Source organism: Nymphalis io, chromosome 25 (assembly GCF_905147045.1).
Source record: "Nymphalis io chromosome 25, ilAglIoxx1.1, whole genome shotgun sequence".
Classification (NCBI taxonomy): Eukaryota; Metazoa; Arthropoda; class Insecta; order Lepidoptera; family Nymphalidae; genus Nymphalis; species Nymphalis io.
This window is the reverse complement of record NC_065912.1, coordinates 6,801,329-6,823,526: the sequence shown is the minus strand read 5'-3', so window position 1 is coordinate 6,823,526 and position 22,198 is coordinate 6,801,329. Positions and strand designations below refer to the sequence as shown.

At 33.7% G+C, this 22,198-nt stretch overlaps 2 protein-coding genes and 1 long non-coding RNA gene across 3 annotated transcripts; 1 reads left to right on the top strand and 2 right to left on the bottom strand.

Moving 5' to 3' along the window:
* The first annotated feature begins 1,478 nt into the window (after positions 1-1,478).
* On the top strand, positions 1,479-3,969 carry LOC126778342 (uncharacterized). Its single transcript, XR_007670135.1, has 3 exons — positions 1,479-1,715; positions 2,239-2,289; positions 3,599-3,969. It is a non-coding gene; the product is annotated as an uncharacterized LOC126778342 (long non-coding RNA).
* Positions 3,970-5,269: 1,300 nt separating this feature from the next.
* Positions 5,270-7,511, bottom strand: LOC126778313 (uncharacterized). Its single transcript, XM_050501816.1, has 3 exons — positions 7,437-7,511; positions 7,002-7,073; positions 5,270-6,552 (listed from the first exon to the last, which is right to left on the bottom strand). Exons 1-3 carry the CDS (start codon positions 7,503-7,505, stop codon positions 6,256-6,258), a joined length of 438 nt encoding a protein of 145 aa, XP_050357773.1. The 5' UTR covers positions 7,506-7,511; the 3' UTR covers positions 5,270-6,255.
* A 929-nt stretch (positions 7,512-8,440) lies between these two features.
* Positions 8,441-21,742, bottom strand: LOC126778125 (uncharacterized). Its single transcript, XM_050501524.1, has 11 exons — positions 21,640-21,742; positions 21,038-21,190; positions 20,040-20,128; positions 19,023-19,104; positions 18,612-18,693; positions 17,683-17,881; positions 13,521-13,647; positions 12,706-12,865; positions 10,521-10,620; positions 10,098-10,167; positions 8,441-10,022 (listed from the first exon to the last, which is right to left on the bottom strand). Exons 1-11 carry the CDS (start codon positions 21,658-21,660, stop codon positions 9,129-9,131), a joined length of 1,977 nt encoding a protein of 658 aa, XP_050357481.1. The 5' UTR covers positions 21,661-21,742; the 3' UTR covers positions 8,441-9,128.
* Between the last annotated feature and the right edge of the window lie 456 nt (positions 21,743-22,198).

Sequence of the window (22,198 nt, the reverse complement as noted above, 5' to 3'; positions counted from 1 at the left end):
GACAAAATTAAAAAGAAAATAAATTTTATTCAAGATGTCTATTGAATCTTAATTTTACAGGATTATATTAAATGTAAAGTTAACACCTATTCTAAATGTATATCCTAATAGGGAAAACCAGAGATAATAATTAATTACCTTTTTCACGAAAAAGCGACTGAAAATTACATAAAGTTTTTGATGCTTTTAAATTACTCGTATCTACGATCCGTAAACAAAACGATTCGTTATAATAAACAAAGCTTACCTCTATTTATGTAACTATTATGATTATTGTTTACAGGAGAAAATGGGCCGTAATATTCGAGACGGTATAATAAAGGCCGGCCCAGCTGTTGCAGTGGTGGGTCAAGCTTCCGGCATTTACCCGGGAAAATAGTTTGTGATCTTTAAAACAAGTCAAGCAATAAATTACCAGCGCAAAATAATGTGTTTTTAATATAAATATTATATTTAAAATTATATGTATATACACAAAATTTTTGTGACGTAATAAATAATATTTATTAAAGACTTATTCGTTTATTTTTTCCATTTCTGCGTTTTATTGTTTACTAGTTTTCTCTTCTTAGAGAAGAGAGGTGTTAGGTATATACAAGTAGCATAGCTTTCCTTGGTGTTCAAGCTTGCTATATATCCTTTTTTGTTTAGCCATGAAAGCGTAATAGATAGGCATACAGGCAGACAGTTACTTTGGTATTTATAATATTAATATATATTATATTGCAGTGTAATTTCATAAGCATATAAAAACAAATATAAGTCGAAAATTGTTATTAATAGTTCATAACAAAAAAATATAGATTTGTTTTACGTGTTTTTAATAACTTAATCAATACTATTTCCTTAACAACAACAGTTAAGTAAATATGTTTCATTTTCGTATTGTATTATTATTCCGATAGATTTTCAGACCGTTAATAAATATTATAATACTTTATTATTTTGGTTAACGCGGCGCACGCTAGTGAAACACCCAGCTGGCATGACTTTTTCCGACATATTCAACAGTCATCGTCATATTTCAGTCTATTTACACAAAACCCTAATTATAGAATCATTCCATAATTGGTGAAATCGTATGACAATCCTTTATAGTAGTTCCTGAGTGTTGCGTTCAGACACACAGACACAGCGGGTGGGACTTTGTTTTATAATATATGGAGAGATATGCTTACGTTATTTTTTTTTATATTAATTTGTTTGTTAATGTTAAAAAAATTATACGTGAAATGTAATCTGCAAGTGCAACCTTTTTACGTGTAACCTTAACCTCAGGCTATGTAATACATAATATAAATTAAATGTAAATTTGTTAACTAAATTATAAATAAATGTTTTTATTGAAGTTAAAATAGTTTCAATCAATAATAACTTATTTTAGCAAGCCATGATTGTCACTAAGAAAAAAAAAAGATTTTAGACTCAAAGGGACATGTTTTCTTTTTTTAATCGTAAAATAAATCGGACGGCGAACGGTCGCCATTTCAACGGTTCATTGGAAAAATTGGAAGTTCGTTACAACCATATTGGCGATTTAATTTTTATTTTTACATTTGCAATTGCCTTTTTCATTAAAATTATAGTAATGAAAAAGGAATAAACGTGACATTTTATTAAAAATAAATATGTTTTCGACAAGTCAGTTTTACTTATGTATATTTTTAGCGCTTCTTATAAAGAATTTAAGTGTTCATGGCGTTATTAAGGAAATAGTAAGTCATATTTTTATTTCCATTAATAGCAATAATATCATATGATATATATGTTAGCCGCAAACGATTAGACGACTAGACGAAATCACGTGGAACAAAGGAACGAATAAACGAACGAACGAATGAATGAAAATAATGAAACTTAATTTATTTGTTGAACATCACATTTTAACCATACCAAGATGCACGTCGCTTATTTCCAAATAAATAATAGAACAGCCCGTGGATCTTATTTCACCACGCTGCAATGTGGGTTGATGATCATGACATCGATCATGACATGTAATCTATTTATATTCTACACATGCAATTTATTTAACACATGCAGGATTCTCCACGATGTTATTTTACCCGAAACATGAGATGAATTATAAAAACAAATAAAATACGTGAAAATGGCTACTTGCTTTGAACCCGTAAGCTTCCCGTAAGTAAGTAGTCTCACCACTGAGCCATTTCGACTCACAAATAATAATAAAGATTAAACATGTAGATATACATTACATTTATATTTAACTTACAGAAACATGACAAGCTCCATGAAAACAAAATTTATTTAAAAGAATTCAACAGGGTAAGTATTTTCATAAGAACTTCGTTTTTATTACGAATTGTCACATAAAACAAAATGATTCGTGAAATATTGGCAAAAGCCTCCATACCTTCCTGTTCAAAGATGGAGAAAAAATGTGTGAAAATTGTGAAAACAATTTTCTTCCGTACTAGTAAAGGTACGTTTTTGCAGTAATCGTTTGCAATTGTTTGCAATGCTTTGAAAGTCGCCATTTTATCGGCACCTAATTAAATAACTCATCAACGATTTATGCTTTAATTATATTTACTTGTGTACACGACACACGACAAAAATATACAACAACTTCAAACATTAAAACGTAATGTTACCTATTGACAACTTAACGTTATCAAAAATTCTTTTATAGTTTTTAAGTCGAAGTCAGCTCTGCGTTGGACATATTGGGATATATAGAGTTTTTATTTATTACATGTTCTGTTTTTCGATGCTTAAATAAAGAGCTATGTATATAATATATATGTCATGTTATTGTAGCTATAAAAGAATGATTTAGATTAAAACAATTGAATGCAAAAAAATATACTGTAAATGTGAAAATGAGTTTGTGTGGTACGCTGTCATCATCATCATCATCATCATATCAGCCGAAAGACGTACACTGCTGGACAAAGGCCTCCCCTAAGGATTTCCACGTTGGCCAATCTTGCGCTGCCCGCATCCAACGGCTTCCCGCGACTCGTTCTAAGTCGTCGGTCCACCTTGTAGGGGGCCTGCCCACGCTGCGTCTTCCGGTTCGTGGTCGCCAATCGAGAACCTTTCTGCCCCAGCGGCCGTCGGTTCTGCGAGCAATGTGCCCCGCCCACTGCCACTTCAATTTAGCAATTCTTCGGGCTATGTCGGTTACTTTGGTTCGCCTGTGGATTTCATCATTTCGGAATTGTTCTCGCAGAGAAACTCCGAGCATAGCCCTCTCCATTGCCCTTTGAGTGACCTTGAGCCTTCTTATGAGGCCCATTGTGAGCGACCACGTCTCTGATCCATAAGTCATCACTGGCAACACACACTGGTCGAAGACTTTCGACTTGAGACACTGCGGTATTTGGGATGAGAAAAGAAATTATTATATATAAAAAAAGCTACACGCTGTCATATCTTATCTAATTTAACTGATTACGGGCGAATATTAGTTTCCTATATATCCTAAAGAAGTCATGTATTAGGTGAATAGTTAAACAATGATGTGTCTTCTTCTTTCGAATATCAAATCATCGATGTCAGAAAGAGATAAATTTGTAAGACAAAGAACTCGGTAATCAATGTTAATGAGTAAGGCCGTATTTGTTTTCAGAAAGTGCGTCACGTTGAAGCGATAACAGAGAATTCGTTGATGCATATTCTCAAAGTTATCGAACGTAACTACCCGGATTTAAAGAAGCAAAGTAAGAGAAAAAATTTTAGCAAATTTCTGAATAAGTTAAAATTGAAACTGCGACATTATTTAAAGAAACGAATGCGATTACAAAGAAGAAATATGAGGAATTAACCTTTTCAGTTCAGAAGAATAATTGACGATTGATATACATACAAAAGAATATTTTAACTTTGTTAACAATGTCGTTTCAGTTTTCTGTACCTTTTATATTGTATTTGATTATTAGTTGTCGTTAATAAAAATCATAGTCAGTGAGTCGGCTCAATACAGTCAGATAAAATGTAGAAGAACGAATAGGTGTAGGAAAACGTGTAGCCCTAGATTCGCTTTGTGCAAGCTCGTTTGGGTATTACAAATCACTTATCAGATATTCTACCGCAACACAGCAGTACATAGTATTGTGCTGTTTGAAGGGTGAGTGAGCCTGTGTAATTACAGGTACAAGGGACATAACATCTTAGTTCCCAAGGTTGGTGGCGCATTGGCGATGTAAGCGATGTTTAACATTTCTTACAATGCCAATGTCTATGGGCGTTGTTGACCACTTCACATCAGGTGGTCTATATGTTTGTCCGCCTACATATTCTATAAAAAAAAAAACATTTATAAGGTCTGTTACAGGAGTGTAAATTAGCTTGTATATGACTTATGATAAATGATTTACTTGAGCTTCGTAGGGACCTATTTGATTTAAAAAACTAAACGGCTGAAAGAAAAAAAAAGTGATATGACAAATAACCAGTAAGTGGAGCGGGTGGCGTGAGTATCCTTCCTTATGTTAATTTGTGGCGATTGAGTAAATCCAAATATTGGGGCCCCCCTCTTACTACTGCTGGGCTAAGATATTCTCTTCATTGTTAATGAGATGGATTTTGAGATTAGTCCACGACAAAAGCGTACTCCGGGTTGATGTTGATATAATATGACATCCGCTATTTGCGAGTGTCCTGTAAATTATTTACTCAGAAGTTATTCTTGAGATTGAATGTTTTAAACAATTTAGCAAATCACTAATTAAATGGTTAAGGTCCAATTATCATTCAATTATTTTTTGTTTTATTTTGTTATAATCTAAAATTATATTATAAAGAAACAGCGCGAACTTTGTGACTTTGGCATGGCATCTATTATTCCAGATGGAAATAGGCTATATATTATGTATATAACGATTTCAAGATGATATTCGTAAACTAAATTGGAAAAAAAATCGTACATCTTGAAAGTTTCCATGGCATGGGATGCGTGAAACTTAAAGTTGCTTGAAAATACTGTATAACTGAATTGTAAAAAGAAAGTATGTTAAAAAAATCAGAATGTAAAAAGGTTAATTGTCAAAAAGTATTATTTTTTTAACCAGAAATTTTAGAAAATAATATATAAATAAACGCATGATAAAATACGGAGGGCGTGTTGAGCGATCTGTTCTACTCACTGTACGAGTGAATACATTTTTATACATCTCATTGAGTAAAAAGATAAATAAACGTGCTATACGTTTATTATACCCGTTTGAAGTCGGGAGGGCAGATAGTGTATAATATTTTGCATTAAAACGAATTGACTAGGTATTATCGGTATAAAGGGACTAAAAAACTCTACATACAAAATTTTGCATAAGGTAAATTTATTTTTAAAGCACACATTCTCGAATGCTTGCTAAATCATTGTCGCTATACTTATTAATAACATAAAGCAAAAGCATGTAAATGTCTCAGAGTTTAACAGATATATCTTAAGGAGCTCCACTGCATGTTGATCTAAATGACGTAGAATATCATATACATGCCAGGTTACCTGATTTCCAAGGTTAGTACATAAAAAGTTACTAGTTCTTTCCCGAATGGGAAGCCCGTGTTGTTCCGTAGTTTATCGTTATATTAACTATTTTTATCGATGCAGTTGATCATTATTAATTCTATTATTAAATACAATGTTGCAAAAACAACAGTACAATGAATCTAGTTATAATATTTGAGTCGACTAAATGAAAATTAAAAAGCTGTAAATATTAACAACCAATTAAATACTGAATTAAAACATTTAGAAAATTCTGAAACGAGACTGAGGTTTCATTAAGAGCCACTTTAAACTTTTGATTTTATTACAAGACTAGCTGACCCGTGGCCACTTCGTTGGGCGGTAAACATTTTTACATGTGATGAAATGATGATTGTGGTTCGGTTAGTACTGAGTGCTATGATTTATTTCCTGACTGTCAAAAGTCGCGTTGGCCACGACATCCGACTACAACTAAAAAGTCTTTTAATTTTCAGGTTAAACAGGTTTTTTCGGGTTAATGTATACAAAATCCAAAAAACAAAATCGGTTCAGTTGATCTAGAGATTACCGCCTACAACCTCATAAACTTTAATTCTTTATAATATTAGTATAGATAATGTTTTGACAAATGAAATTATTGATTATTTATTAAATGTTAATATTAGGTTACTTTGACACATCCATCCGTTTTATAGTTTCGTATGCGTATGTAGGTGTAGGAGCGAGTGCACACACACGACAGTATTCTGGATCTAATAGAAATACCTATGTATATAATATGTGTGTATGTGCATTTATTCCTTCATTTTTATATGTACAATAATATCTACTGGATTTTTATTTTTATCATCTGAATCGGATAAATTGGAATCTTTATCAATATTTTTAAAAGTTGTCTTGATAAATCTCTTGCTGTTTCTTTTCTTCCCTTTGTGTTTGAATCTTTGTTTCTCTTCAGCTTCAGAATGTTGCAATAGCGAATTCTTGTTTTTAACTGCTTTATGTTTTTTCTTTGTTTTTCGCTTTCTAAATTGAGGGAATTCCGCTTTGTTGTCTTCATAACTAACTCTGTGTTGATTCGTTTGAGAGTCCTATTTAAAAAGTTATTTAATGTTATTTGAAGGCGGATTTAAATTATCTTTAGTTTAGGAAATCATAATTAGTTAAGTAATAAGCTGAGATGGCCCAGTGGTAAGAACGTGTGAATCTTAACCGATGATCGTGGGTTCAACCCCGGGCAAGCACCACTGAATTTTTATGTGCTTAATTTATGTTTATAATTGATCTTCTGCTTGACAGTGAAGGAAAACATCGCGAGGAAACCTGCATGTGTCTAATTTCACTGAAATTCTGCCACATGTGTATTCCACCAACTTGCATTGGAGCAGCGTATTGTAATTCATGCTGTCACTGTACTGTACTGTGTACTTATTGTAGAATAAGTTACTTTAAGATCTTATAAGTAAATGAATATGCATCATATGCATTTGACAAGGTTACCAAAAAACACTTTTACTAATTAACATGTGTATTAAAATACCTTGAGGTGTCTCATTTCTGAGCTTCCAATAATAGATCCTAGCGGTATAACGTCACCTCTTCTGGCTTCTACCTGTAATAAAAGAAAATTAACACATTGAATTTTAAAAATGTCAGTTTTGCAATTATTGTTTCCATTGCTATAATATTTGAATTCAAATTATTAAATGTTATTAATGCTTCAAGTATTTTACTTATTTCTTACGTTTTTTACGTATAAGGGAGTATGATTACATGGCGTAGTACATTTCTTGGTGGCAAGGCTTTTTGTAAGTTCGTCTGGGTTTAGATACTATCCACTCATCTGATATCCAAAGGCTGTTATAATGTCTATGGGTGGTGGTGACCACTTACCATCAGGCGGCCCATATAGCAGTCTACTTAAATATTTATAATAAAAAAAATCTCTGTTATAATATAAAAATAAAATACTCACAACATTATAATTAAGGCAATGAAGAATAAAGAAAAATAAGTTACTAAGAACAATGTATAAGTTGTTCATATCAGTTTCTGGTGTAAAGTAAGGTTTGCTGTTACAATTGATTTCAACTTTGTTTACCAAACATTCGTGTAGTTTGTTTACGAGATCAACTTATGAAGTCGTAAAATTAAGATAAATAAGTTGTTTGAAAGTTTTTTGCAATAACATCCAACTCAACATCAACTTCAATTTTATGATTATTTAAGCAATGTTCAAACTTAATCGGAGTTGTGTTTATCTCGCAATTTTCTTTTCGATTCATTCTCGTTTTACCGTAACCGTACTGTAACAGCCTGTCAATGTCCTCCTGCTGCGCTAAAGGCCTCCTCTCCTCTTTTTGAGGAAAAGAATTGGAGCTTATTCCGCCACCCTATTCCAATGCGGCTTGGTGGAATACACATGTGGTAGAATTTCAGTGAAATTAGACACATGCAGGTTTCCTCACGATATTTTTCTTCACCGTCAAGCACGAGATGAATTATAATAACAAATTAAGCACATGAAAATTCAGTCGTGCTTGCCCGGTTTTGAACCCACGATCATAGGTTAAGATTTACGCGTTCTTACCACTGGGCCATCTCGCTTGTTTTTAACCGACATAAAAAAATTAACAATTGCTTTGAATTTCATATATATGTAGGCGATGTATAGAATTCTTTATATTATTTTAGTAATATTAATATTCACTACGGGAAATGTAAATAAAAGTTATTATATAGCAGTTCATTACTCACACATGAAATATTGACAACCGACTTATGGTGATATACGATTTTGATGCTTGTATTCTTGAAATATTATAATTATTATGGTCAATGTCGCGTATCACTTTCTGACATTTTACTACCGATTTCTGTAGTGTCTCGAGTTTGTTCTTAGAATATTCCACAGGTTATTAAATGTTATTGTATAATAATTAAAAATGTTTTTTATTCTTTACGTAAACAATCGCCACCGGTAATAGTACAAGACTTATTAATAAAGTAATTTGTTACGCACAATGAGTTGTATGTAAATAAATTGAATTGACATAACATAACATTATAAATCAAATAATGTGCTTATGATGAGCGGTAAGAGCATATGGCACAGAGAGCAACTTTGTTATTATATTATTATTATTATTTTAAATAGGTGGGCTGTACATTGGCGCTGTAATTATCTATTCCTTACATCGTCAATGCGCCACCAACCTTGGGAACTAAGATGTAATATCTCTTGTGAGTGTAGTTACACTGGCTGACTCACCCTTTATTCCAGAACAAAACAGTTTCTTGGTAAAACTTACTGAGTTATATATATTATACACTAAATATATTGGATATAAAATTATTATATAAAAGAAAAAAACTCAAATACAATACTTATGAATTTGATTATGATTTCTGAATAACATTTTAAATGTTTTATTTATGAATAAAGTAAAGCGATTTAAGAATATATAAAAAGAAATTATAAACAAGAGAAAATCATTATTTAAAAAACGAACACATTGTTTTAAAGAAAAATTGATAATTGAAAGGAAACGTAGTTGAAACGTAACATAGGAAGGCTTATGAGTTACAAATACAAAATATTTGGGTTACAAATAATAAAGCTTATTAGATTCTCATATACATTTTTTAAGACAATTGTCATATCCAATTAATTATAATAATTATTATAAGGATAAACTCTTCGATTGTTAAGATTTCGTAAATTATGAATTTTTCTTTCTAAATTATTTAATTTGTTTTGATAGTATTTTCTTCTATCCAAATTTAATAAAACTTCGTCTATTGAGTAACTTTCCATTATATTATCTAGATCATTATTTCTTGTTATCTCTTTTATGTTAAATGTATTTCTTATACCTATCGAATTATTATCATTCACTTTGTTCGATCTTGATATTATATCTTCGCTTCCAAGGTTATAGTTCATGTCATTGTCAATTATCGTTGGTTCAATAATATTATCGTTTCCTTTGATACTTTTGATCTGGTCTTCATATTCATTTAAGTTATCTGTTTCATGATCATGTATGTTTATATTTCGATTTACCATTTTGTTTTGTGAAAACTTTATTTTTTCTTGAAATGTTTTGTATATATTTTGAAGTTTCTGATTGAAAATATCTTTCTTCGTTTCATCTATTTGTATATGCTTAGCTTCTTGCTCTAACTTGTTTAAGAGATCCATTACTTTATCATCCCGTTTTTTATTTGATTTTCCGTCTAAATATTTAACAGGCAAATTTATTATAGAAGAATAAGTGTTATTTCTTCGAGTAAGCCAATTAAAATTCTCTGCATCATGAATATTTTTATCTTTATAATTTTGTAAAGATTCTCTGAATCTTTGTCTGTAAAAATTGGTTCTTTTATTACCAGTGTTGTAATTTTGTTGATTATAGAACCTTCTATCTTGAATCACATTGGTTAAATTTTTAAAAGGTAAAATATCTTCTTTGTCCATGAATTCTGGACTTTTAATAAATTTTCTCGTTGGTAATTTAAATATGGATGATTTTGAAAACAAACTTGGCCTGACGTGCCTCTGTAAGAAACATATCGATAGTTATTGAAATTAAGAATAGGGATTTTAAGCGAATGACTGTAAAAAAGTACGTACTTTCGAATATGTGCCGTTATTACGATCAAATTTATTTCGCTTCGTCAATTCCGTATTTGATTCTTGTCGACTTGGAACATAAATAGTCTTCAATCATTAAATATGAACAGTAACATTTTTGAAAAACTTTTGCAGGTGAATTTTAGACTATCAAGTTATTTATTGAAAATAATTGAAATATTATTTCTTATTAAATAAATTTGAGAAGAAAAAATAGTTTTCATGTAATAACAATTAATGGTAATCGTAATATTGTTACATTTCATTTGAAACTTATATCCATGTTACTACAAGAAAAGCAATGCATATTATTCTCCAAGCACAGTATTGTGCTTTAATAATATACAAGAATTAGGATAAGGCTGAAGTTTAAAAAACATACAGAAATCAAGAGGAAAAAAATTTGGAGATATGGAAAACCACCTTGAATGATCAAGAAGTGTATGGGGCGGAGCGTCCTCTACGGTTATGATTGGCAGGACAACTACATGAGGCTTGCATTGACCATATTTGCACGAAAAGGCTGAAAATAATAAAAAAATTAGGACAACTGTTTGTATACAAATATATATATATATATAATATGCATAACATAATTAAGTAAATAGGCATTAAATTTTATACAGAATTATCAACATTGAGTATCAAAATAGGTATATAAAAAACAGAACTAAAAATAACTTTGGGCAAAAACTGAACATGTTTTTAGAGGAGGCAATAAGAGGGAGTGTAATTGTTATGTTTTAGAAAAAATATGTGAAATAAAAGCAGTCTTTAAATGATTATTTGTATATGGCATGAGTAGTCGTATGAAATGCCAGTGGTTTTTCTAGAAATACAGTATCATGGTGATTTATATGTCATAACATTTATAGAATAGTTTTTTTATTCCAAGCACATATGAACACTTATTCACTTTTTTATATATTATAAACATATATATATTGATATAATACAAATTGTTATGATCCGGGATTGATTTCACTTGGTGGGTAGGGCTTTGTCCAAGCCTGGTTAGGTTAGTACTAGTTGGAAGGGTGAGTGAGTCAGTGTAACTACAAGCACGAAAGACTTAACGTCTCAGTTTCCAAGGTTGTTGGCGCATTAACGAAGTAAGGGACGGTTAATATTTCTTACAGCAGCAATGTTTATAGATGGTAGTGATATTAGTCAGTCTTTCTACCTATTTTAAATATTAATATAAATATATATATATTGAACGCCGCGACCGCGGCGGCAATCGGTCGAGAAATTAACAAATTCTCAGGGGTACACAAATATCAGAATCGTTGTGTTCAATGTTTACTCAAAGTTTTGAGGTCACAGTGTGTCTAAATTTCATCCGTATGTTTGTTTTGTTTTTGAAATTGTAGTAGTTTGTTTGGTTATTACGTTGATTTCATGTAAATGTATCATAGACACATATAGTAAAATGAATATGTAAATTCAATTATGGAATTGATATTATTGAGATTTAAATCTCAAAGGGTTTGGACAAAGAAGAAGAAGATTATATTTTGATGTTTCTTGATATTGTTATTTGATCATTTTATTATTTATAGTTTAATATGTTTTGTATTGAAAATCTGTCTTCAAAATTGATAAAAGTAAGTACTGATTTTCGGACGGGCAAATGGACGATTTGCTCGTAAATGGTCACTACCACCCATAGACACTGACCGCGCAAGAAATATTAACCGTAGCTTACATAACCAATGCACTACCCTGGGATCATGGCGTCATGTATGCCTGTAGTTACACTGGCTCACTCGCCCTGTTTATTGACAGAATATATTATGAAGAGTCTGTGTTACCTCAGAAGGGCTGGCAAAAAGCCCTTGTACCAAATTAATGAATTTGATTAGTTATGACTAATATATACAGACAGATACCATATTATATTTGTAATTTATCAGGTGTGTGTTTATCTTTATAATCTCAATATTGTACGTTCAAACGCTAATACACAAGTTTTAATTAAAGCGTGTCATTTGGTATTAAGGAACACTGAAATGTTAGGAGTTTCACCGAGTTTTCCACGCGGTTACGGTACGTAAAGTTTCAATTACGTAATTAAAAGCTATCAGCGAAACGTTATAAGTGTTCCAAAGTTCTGAATTCTTGTGGAAAATCACTGAATCAGATAGTTAAAAGTAATTCTTAACAAAATCGGAATAACTAGCTAATTCTCTTCATTTTGCATTTAGATGATAAAGATAGATAGATAATAAAGACTTATAAATATATATGTTTATAGCCTGAAAATGTCCCATAGCTAGGTTGTTGCGGGTTGGCGGACTTGGAAATGTTGAGTTCCGACCCATGTTTCATTCATTTCATCATATTTTCCATCACCGCTGAGCACGAAATGAATAATCAAAGAAAAACTAAATAAGCTTATTTACACTGTAAGAAATATTAACCATCCCTTACATCGCGAATGCGCAACCACCCGAACCAATATAGTTTGTCCCCTACGCCTATAACAACAACAATACAAAGTATTACTATTTGGTGGTAGAATATGTGGTGATTGGTAGGTAGGTAGGTAGACCCATCTAGATGGACTTTTAAAAAGCCCTTCAAGTAATACATTAATTGTACATACGTAATCCTCTTCCACTCTCGTAGCACAAGCAGTCAGCGTCTTCATCGTAACCCAGAGGACAGCCGCACTTTACTGTGTACCCGACCTCTGTGGGTGGGTCTGTGCTATAAATCTGACCTTCACGAATACGGGTCGAGAAGTTGCAAACGAGGCGAACCAACTGAAATAAAATTGTGTCACCTTACAAGCATTTGTATGGGATTTCATTTGCCTTATCATTTGCAGATTTTAATGATATGTAGGAGATAAGCAATGCTACGTCTTCTTCATTCGAAGGTCATAACAATAATGATAGAAAGAGACAAATTACGTACGTAACGTTTATAAGTTGACATTAAATTAACGTTTAAAAGCAGATTTAATGCGATGATTTAAGTAATAGTAAGTATTTTATACAAATTTGGCCCTTACGGCGCGATTGAATAGAAAGCGTTTAAAGTCTTAAAGGTTGATTGAACTCTCATTTTTAAATAGTATTATAATTATTTTAAAGACAACGCATCAAAGAATAAATAAGGCAGTTCTATTAAAATTTGTTTCACCTGGCTAAAGTAAAAAACGTTATTGAAAAAACCTGTCTAATACGTCTTCTATATAAAGAAAAAATTATTAATTTTACCTTTTATTATTTTTGGGTCAATTAACCAAATGAGCTGTAATTTGGCACCAGCACCAAACTTGTGACCATTCAAATTAATTTAATAACTTTTATCAGTATTAATATGCAATAAAGGCTTGTTTTAAATATCCTTTACAAAATATCTACTTACTTTTTTAGGAAACATATAAAAATTGAATATATTAATAATAATTACATTGAATAACAAATCATTGTCTTCTGAGGAGTAAAAAAAAGATTTGAATACGGAAATTCCACATCCGACATGAGTTGCCGAGCCCTGAACGAGTTGTAGATATGGGTTCTTGAGTAAATTTGTACTCCTGTAAAATAAACATGATTTGTCTGAGTGAGAAGAATCTATGATAAGGTTATGTAAAAGTTTTGAAGTGTGACTGCTTCCGGGGCTTTGACAAACATATTTTCGATTACAAAAATCATGCAGTACGCATGTTTTATTTTAGAAGTGTTTTTTTTTTAATTTAGTTTTACTGGTTTTTAATATAATTTGTTCCTATACCTGATTGCTTATCTGTAAGGCAGGATATTGTCAAGTTTATTTTGTCTTAAATGATCGGTGACAACAATCTTTCGGTGAATCATATTTCATTAATCTCACATTCGAGTAATAATCGGTAAGGACACAATAATATATTGTTCAGGATATTGAAACAGTTCTAGCTGACAAATAAGAATTGAGAACATATTTGTAGTTAATTTTAGTTCTTGATTATTGATAAAAAAATTACGAATGTTAGTAAATTATGGCCCAGAAAAAACCTAAACAAGAGTCCATCTTCACTGTCTTAGATTAGTACTGAGTGGCCTATTATAATTACTTTTATCTGTGCAGTGACGGAGAAAGAATACATTTCACTGCCCCTCTCTTTCCCATGGGTGTCGTAAGAGGCGACTAAGGGATATCTGAGCGACCATCTGCTCATCTGGTGGTAGGATGTTAAACATCCGCCTGGTTTGTTACCACCGTACGCATGGTGAAAAACTCGTGAAGTGGCTTGCAGCCGCGTTTCGAGGTCAGCCAGCGTACAGCCAGTGCCCGAGCGAGCATTACCGTGATGGGTGTTGGTCCAGTGGAGACGGCTGTTGAACCAATGCTGGGGGAAACTGTATTGACCTGCCGGACAGGGAGACCCAAAAAAACGGCTGTTCCGCTGGCCGCCCGTGGCATAGTACAGGGGGCCGAACGTGCCTAACCAGCTCGTGAGGCTGTCCCACCAGGCCACCCCTAATCTCGGGGTGGACCATTGTGCCGGTTGGTGACCAAAAGGTGGGGCCCCGGCGGCCAATTCAGTGGGGGTTTGGGGGCCCTTCCGTCCGACAGGTCAGTGTGTTTTCCCTTTTGGCAACCACTTGGGGAGACTCGCCTCCACACTTTGTGTATCTCTATCGTGGCAATATGTCGCTCGTTTCACGTCTCTTTTCCATTTTTTTCCCAAATGGTAGCGCAACAAAACAGAAATAACGGTCGTACAGCGGTGCACATCCCCACCATACCCACGCCGTTTAAGGTCGAGTTCTCTAACATCTGTGGACTCCACGCTAACCTCAACGCTGTCCACCACCATCTTGAGAGAGTACGGCCAGCAATGTTGTTTCTCAAGGAGACACAAATACTCCGTCCTGCCGATACCAGCTACCTTAATTATCCCGGCTACATACTTGAAGAATCCTTCAAAGCGAAAGCCGGAGTATGCTTGTTCGTCAGGACGGATGTTTGCTGTCACCGACTGCGCTGCTTGGAGGGCCTCTCCTTCTCCATGTTGGTGGTACGTGTGGACCTGGTTCATCAGAGTCGAGTCTATGTGTGCCTCTACAGATACAATGGTGACTTGGAGACAAGCCGATTATATGACCATCTTAGTCGGGTGGCAGATGCTGCGCAAGCGTAGTTTCCTAACGCGGAATTGGTGTTTTTGGTGGATTTTAATGCTCACCATGAATCATGGTTGCAATTATGATCATGATCAAAAAATGCATGACCTTGTTTCGCATCCTAGGGCCTCCCGTAGCTTCTGGCGTCTGATCAAGTTTGTGTAAAAAAAATTCTGCCAATCTTCGCTGACACCGCTCAGAAATCCGGACGGATCGCTAGGTACAGTACGCAAGAGAAAGCCGACCTCCTGGCTAAACTCTTTGCCGATAACTCCGTCATCGATGATTGTAGTGCGCTGCCATCAACAATACCTTCATGGCCATACGATGCCTGACATCAAAATCAGGCAACGTGATGTGCGTGCGGAGCTGCAATCACTTGATTTACGGAAAGCTAGCGGTCCCGATGGAATACCAGCTATAGTGCTGAAGAAGTGCGCGGCGGAGCTGTCTCCTGTGTTAACGCGCCTGTTCTTCGGGATGTGTGCCGGAATCTTGGAGGAGAGCTAATGTGCAAGCGGTTCCCAAAAATGGGATCGGTCTGACCCAGCAAATTATCGGCCAATAGCTATCACCTCAGTACTTTGTATGGTGATGGAACGGATTCTAAACAACCAACTGATCCATTACCTAGAAGATCACTGTCTCATTAATGATCGTCAGTACGGTTTTCGACCAAAACGGTCTACAGGTGATCTTCTAGCGTACGTAACACACCTCTGGGGTGAAGCTATCGACAAGCATGGGGAATCGTTGGCTGTCAGAATCGATATCTCCAAGGCTTTTGACAGGGTCTGGCCAGAAGTCTCCTCTCCAAGCTACCGGCCAGGCCTGCCGGGCAGACCATATGTCTGCCTGCTCAGCTTTGCACCCGGATTGCCAGTTTCCTACACAAGCGTAGCCTTCGTGTTTTAGTTGATGGTTGTGCTTCAAAATTCTATGTAGTGAATGCTGGGGTCTCCCAGGGATCTGTGCTATCTCCCAATCTTTCTTTTGCATGTCAATGATATGCTCTCTCTTGGGAACATACAGTGCTATGCAGACGATAGTACAGTGCATGGTGTATACCACGGACGCGCAGTGGCTAGGCGAGCGGAAATTGAGGAGAGGCGGAAGGATCTTGTCATCGAACTCGATAGGACATTAGAGCTCATCGCCAAATGGGGCTCTGATAATCTTGTTGAGTTTAATGCCAAGAAAACACAAGTATGCGCTCTCACAGCGAAAAAGTCAACATCTTCCCCTCTTCCCTCCCTCTGTGGTACTCCGCTAATAATACAAAGCAAAATCGCCATGCTGGGGATTGACGTTCGCTGCGACCTTAGTCCAAGGGATTACATCGAGGCTGTTATAAAAACAGCTTCACGGAAACTCGGAGTTCTGAACAAGGTGCGGCGTTTTTTTACGCCACAACAACTGTGCCTGCTGTACAAAATATAGGTACGGTCTTGCGTGGAATATTGCTCGCACCTTTGGGATGGCTCCGCTAGGTACCTACTGGAGGCCTTGGATCGGTTGCAGCGACGTGTGGTACGAATTATTGGCGAAGTAAAAGTCACAAACACCCTCGAACCTTTACCATTCCGTCGAGAGATAGCAGCGCTGAGTGCTTTCTATCGAATGTTCACGGCAAGTGCTCTGAGGAATTATTCTCTCTAATTCCTACTTCCCCTTTCCTTCATAAGTCTACGCGAGCTGACTATCGATGTCACTGCCTAACTGTGACATCAATTCCATCGTGCACAAAGAAATTTGGCAACTCCTTTCTTTGTCGCACTTCCAAAAAATGGAATTCCTTACTCTACTAGCACTTACCATCAGATACCTACTGGTGGTAGGGCTTTGTGCAAGCTCGTCTGGGTAGGTACCACCCACTCATCAGATATTCTACCGCAAAACAGCAATACTTGATATTGTTGTGTTCCGGTTTGAAGGGTGAGTGAGCCAGTGTAATTACAGGCACAAGGGACATAAAATCTTAGTTCCCAAGGTTGGTGGCGCATTGGCTATAAGCGATGGTTGACATTTCTTAGAATGCCAATGTCTAAGGGCGTTTGGTAACCACTTACCATCAGGTGGCCCATATGCTCGTCCACCTTCCTATTCTATAAAAAAAAAAAAAAAGATGGAGTAGAGTCATTAGCCCTCCCAGCAAATATAAAAAAAACTTGTATATTTTCATTTTAATAATATAATATATTATTTAAACTTATGAATGAAAGTTGATAACTTTATTATTAAGTAAGATATGGTTGGCTGTTTGACTGCGGTTGAGCTGTACCAAGTTTTGGGCTTGGCCGCTTTGCGAGACCAATATTTCAGATATTCAATACAGTACACAAGACGAGGTTCGATCGATACAATATCAGTTTTTTTATGCATTGTAGCCTAGGATATAAAATATAAGGAAAATGCAATTTATAACGTTTTAGAAAATAAAATCTTAAGCAAAACAAATTATATACCATTTTCGTCCTAATATAATATCAGCATCGATCTGCTTCTTAGTTGTATACCAAGATCTTATTGAACCAAACAGACAGTATCTCAGTTTCTTCATATTGAAGCCAGTCTCGTTGAAGTAGGTTCTTTTGCCTATCAACAACCAGTCAGGTTCACTAAACATTGTAAGAACGAGCAATTGTCCTGGATCCGCAAATTTTTCTAAAAAAAATATGTATTGTTTAGTATTTAAAAGCACAAACAATTTAAGGAAAAGATGTACTGACTGATTCTATAAGGACTTATTTTCCCCATCGAATATATAATCTTGATAATATTAGATTAATTTTTTTAAGCTCATATATATCATTATGAGCATAACATCATGATCTAAAGGTAAATTTTAGTTAAGTGAAAATATGGAGTCTCAAAGAGGTGCATCAAATTCTTTATTCTACGTAATTTTTACCAAAAACTATTTAAAATAAATACGTGTTAATTTATATTTATTATCGCAATTCCATACATAAGTGATACGTTATGTTTTTGCTGCTAAGCCATCTATCACAAGATTTATTTATGGACATCTCCATATTGACTAATACAAAACCAAGGAGACCTTTGACTTATTTTTGCAATATATCTTTCATTATATTTTTTAACAATTTTTTGTACGTAATTGTTGCACGCAAAACGCGTGTCGCTTATAAATCAGTGCATGACGAGACGTTCTGCTGAACGGATCTGTGACACATTTCTCCGTAAACAGCTATCTTTTTTCTTTCGTACTAGCTTAAATACGCCATCTCTTTCACACGACACATGTAGTGTAATATTATTAACATTTCATGTAAAGCAATATACATATATGCTGTCGTGGAATGTTTTTCCATTTGTTTTATTAGGCTATAACATATCTATACTTTATAAAATCGTTGGTAATTGTACTTACTTGTAGCTCGGCAGATATCATTGTCTATAATACATTGATTTGCCCAAAGCTGCGCAAATGTAGCTAATTCTGGGTCCCATTGCTGTGAAATAAACATTAATATTTTAAATATATTTCATTGTTTTATTTTTTAATTATATTTTTTTGTAAATATAAATAAAAAGCAGCTCAGTTTTCAATTACAAGATTATGATAATGAGTGATAATTTTAATCGGGGCGTGTGCAAAAAAACCCTGAGTATCAAGAGATCCTGCATAAATTTTCCTTAAGCCGAATCAATGAAATTGAGAATAAATCGAGAAAACATTTTATTTGAACGTATTTTTAGTTTATTTTTTAATGCAGAAAAAGTAATAATTTAATAAGAACTAAAAATACAATTTTATAAATTAGTGTAAAACGATACGAACCAGTCTAAAAATCCCGTATCCCCTTGGAAGTTTTTGTCTTTCATATCCAATGACCAGTCCATTGGCTGCTTTGCTTCTAATGCTAAATAAAAGCAGAAAACAATTTTCTTTTATATAACGGGTATCAAAATACCTTTATTGCATTTAAATTGAGTATGACATGACATAACAGGAGTGACATAACATACATAAGATGGGATCGGGTACTTTTGAGGGCTTATTTAATCTTATTTTGTGTTCAAATAAAGGTCTAAAGGTGTTCCATATCATTACGTTGTCGGTTTATTCATCCATTCATCATATACTGCTTGGCTTGCGGCTTTTCGCACAAGATTAGCCCGGACAAACAGACTGACAGACAAAAAGAAAAGTTTTTTTGGTAACTCGCAAATAGCCATATTAACTTTAAAAGAGGCAGTTATTTTGAAATCACAGAAATACACTTTAATTATATTTATTTGTATAGATTATTTTATACAGTTTTTAATATTACTCATATATTTATTATTATTCTCGCAGTCTACTTAAATTTAACTTTTTTTTTTCTTTTTATAAAGTTTACAAAAATGTTTAAAGAACACGCCATTAATCGTAGGTTTTCTGTCTGTAAATCGTAGCAAGGTATCCACGACACAAGCTTGCTTAGTGTGGATGCCACTGGAAATACAATTATGATATCGTTTCAATAAACAACCGTATCACTATTGTTTCAAGTGTATAATATTTTTGCTTATATTTTACTGTAAAATATTTTTTTTCTTTTTTTTATATATTTATAAATTGAATCGTTATCAAAAATTTCCTCATTTTTCCAAAGAAATTGATATCGATACTGATAATGTATTTATTATCGGAGACTAGCTGGATGTTAGATTGATGGTTTAAAAACTACCCAAAGCAAGTAATTTGAAACTCTTGACTGCTACTGAGACTATCTTGGTGTAAAAAGTTGTTTTTCACTCACCTAAGCTAGTCACATGACCTTCGGGGTGGAGGAGTATTTAATGAACTACTTACCTATTCATTAAGTCAAGTAATATCTCAGCATATTCGTCAGTTATAGAAACCTTTTCTGTGCCAACACAGAGAGGTCCCATTTCGCTTTTCTGAAATTAATTAGTATAATGATGTTTTTTTGTAATCCGTAAAAATGAATCTATTATACCATTTTATGCTAATGTTACATATGTATTTATTTATTACAAAGATTCATTTTTGACTTGGTGGTAGGGCTTTTTGCAAGCTCGTCAAATTAGGTACCACTTAAATGAACAGCTGTACTTAGTATTATTGTGTTCCAGCTTAAAGAGAGAGCAAGTGTACCTACAGGCACGAGGGACACATCTTAGTTCCCAAGGTTGGTGGCGCATTGGTGATGCAATGGTTAATATTTCTCACAACGCCAATGTTTATAATCAGTGGTTTCACCATCACTTGGCCCTTTACCCCACCCATCTACCAATTTTACCAATTATATAATTATATAAGTTGTTTTGTTTACTTCAAAGTTTGAAACAATTAAAAATTCCTTTTTTTGATAAAGATTTACGTGCAATGTACGCACGTAACTCGTACGGCACGTAATCCGATTTACCGTCTGTAATATTCAATCAGTTTGCTTTAATAGATAATGTAACGTACGACATTTTAAAATAAACAGACACATTATTTGACGCACTTTGTTAGTCGACTAATGAATTCTGTACAACGAAAATGCTAAGCCTGCTTTATCGATACAACGGTAATGTTTTTTAAGTGTTATTCTTGCTCAATGACATATGACTTGTATAATAATAATGATAAATGCACACAACAACACCGAATAACTTTTTCTTGGTGCGACCCGGACTTTGAATTCTGGACCTCGGTATCTTCGGCCTTATACGTTTTCCAATTGGCCACCGAGGTGGTACCTATATAATAAGAATACCAAAGAAACGATCTTATTGCTAAGTATTGATAACTTCACAGGCTTCCAAAACATATCACGAAAACTTTATATCTATAAAACTTACTGGATTGTAATGCGTGCACATGACATGAGATCCTTCAACGCACTCTCCAATTTTAGGGCAATAATCAGACATGTAAATGGCTTCTTGATGTTTATCGATCACTCGTGAACACCTTGCGTGTAGTAATATTAGCGTTAGTATCAGGGCTTTCTTCTAAATGAAGAATACACAACGAATGATAAAAATAAACGTCACATCTTACATATCAGTTTCATTAAATAAAACTCATTTACAAAGGCAAAATCAATAATTACAGTTACAGTATTTTCATACTTACGGTTAAATAAATATGGTCGGAATGAAAATCGATGTTTAAAAGTACCTAAACAACATTTTTATTGTCGAAATAAATTTTATCAATGATTTTTTTAACGGTTTAATATTTGCTGTCCTTAAATAAATTAGTATAAAATTTTAATTATTATTTCCAAATAAGGGGACTTTGGATACTATTATTATAATCTCCAAAATAATTTGACAGGTCTAAAAATATTGCCAACTCTTTCTCGCGTAAGGGCTTAACCGTGACGTAAAGAAGACAACAATTCTTATGGAGTAGTTTAGAGGTCGTGGTAAGATTAATAATATATGATTAATGTTACCTTAGTACTGTTAGCTAGCATTTTATTTTCATAGCACTGTCAAACATTTTAATCTCATTAAATTATACGATTCCATGAATATAAATGACAGAAGACATTATAAATGATATTCTCGTCTTGAAATAAAAATTCTACATTGTTCCAATTTTAAATGATCATATAATGAATATTTTTTTATAAAACTAAATTTTAGCATTGTGAAGAACAATAGCTGTATAAAACAATAGTGTTTACAGTTTAGATGTGATTAAAAAGATACTTAATTTTTGTTTTGCCTTTGATATGAACTTTCACAATGAATGTCAATTGTTATAATTTATTTTTTCATTTTAATATTAAGACTGTATCATATGGAATTTTCACCTTTAAAGAACCTACAGACAGAATTAGATATTTGAAATATCTTTTATGTTTCTATATTAAAGAATTAATTCGTTTTGCTTACAGTATAAACTTGTTTACGAGGCGTCATTCAGAACCATAACAATGGCGTGCTACTTACGGATTAGTAGGCTACGAATAACGGATAGTGGGGTAAATATATGTAAATGATAGATAT

What these genes read in the sequence shown, in the direction of transcription:
- LOC126778313 (XM_050501816.1), bottom strand. Translation starts at nt 7,505, where the DNA reads ATGAACAACTTATACATTGTTCTTAGTAACTTATTTTTCTTTATTCTT. An exon ending in ATTGCCTTAATTATAATGTT is followed by an intron (nt 7,074 to 7,436) that starts GTGAGTATTTTA and finishes CTTTTATTACAG; the next exon opens with GTAGAAGCCAGAAGAGGTGA. An exon ending in CAGAAATGAGACACCTCAAG is followed by an intron (nt 6,553 to 7,001) that starts GTATTTTAATAC and finishes CTTTTTAAATAG; the next exon opens with GACTCTCAAACGAATCAACA.
- LOC126778125 (XM_050501524.1), bottom strand. Translation starts at nt 21,660, where the DNA reads ATGCTAGCTAACAGTACTAAG. An exon ending in ACAATGATTTGTTATTCAAT is followed by an intron (nt 12,866 to 13,520) that starts GTAATTATTATT and finishes ATTTTATTTCAG; the next exon opens with TTGGTTCGCCTCGTTTGCAA. An exon ending in CGAGAGTGGAAGAGGATTAC is followed by an intron (nt 10,621 to 12,705) that starts GTATGTACAATT and finishes TATTATTTTCAG; the next exon opens with CCTTTTCGTGCAAATATGGT.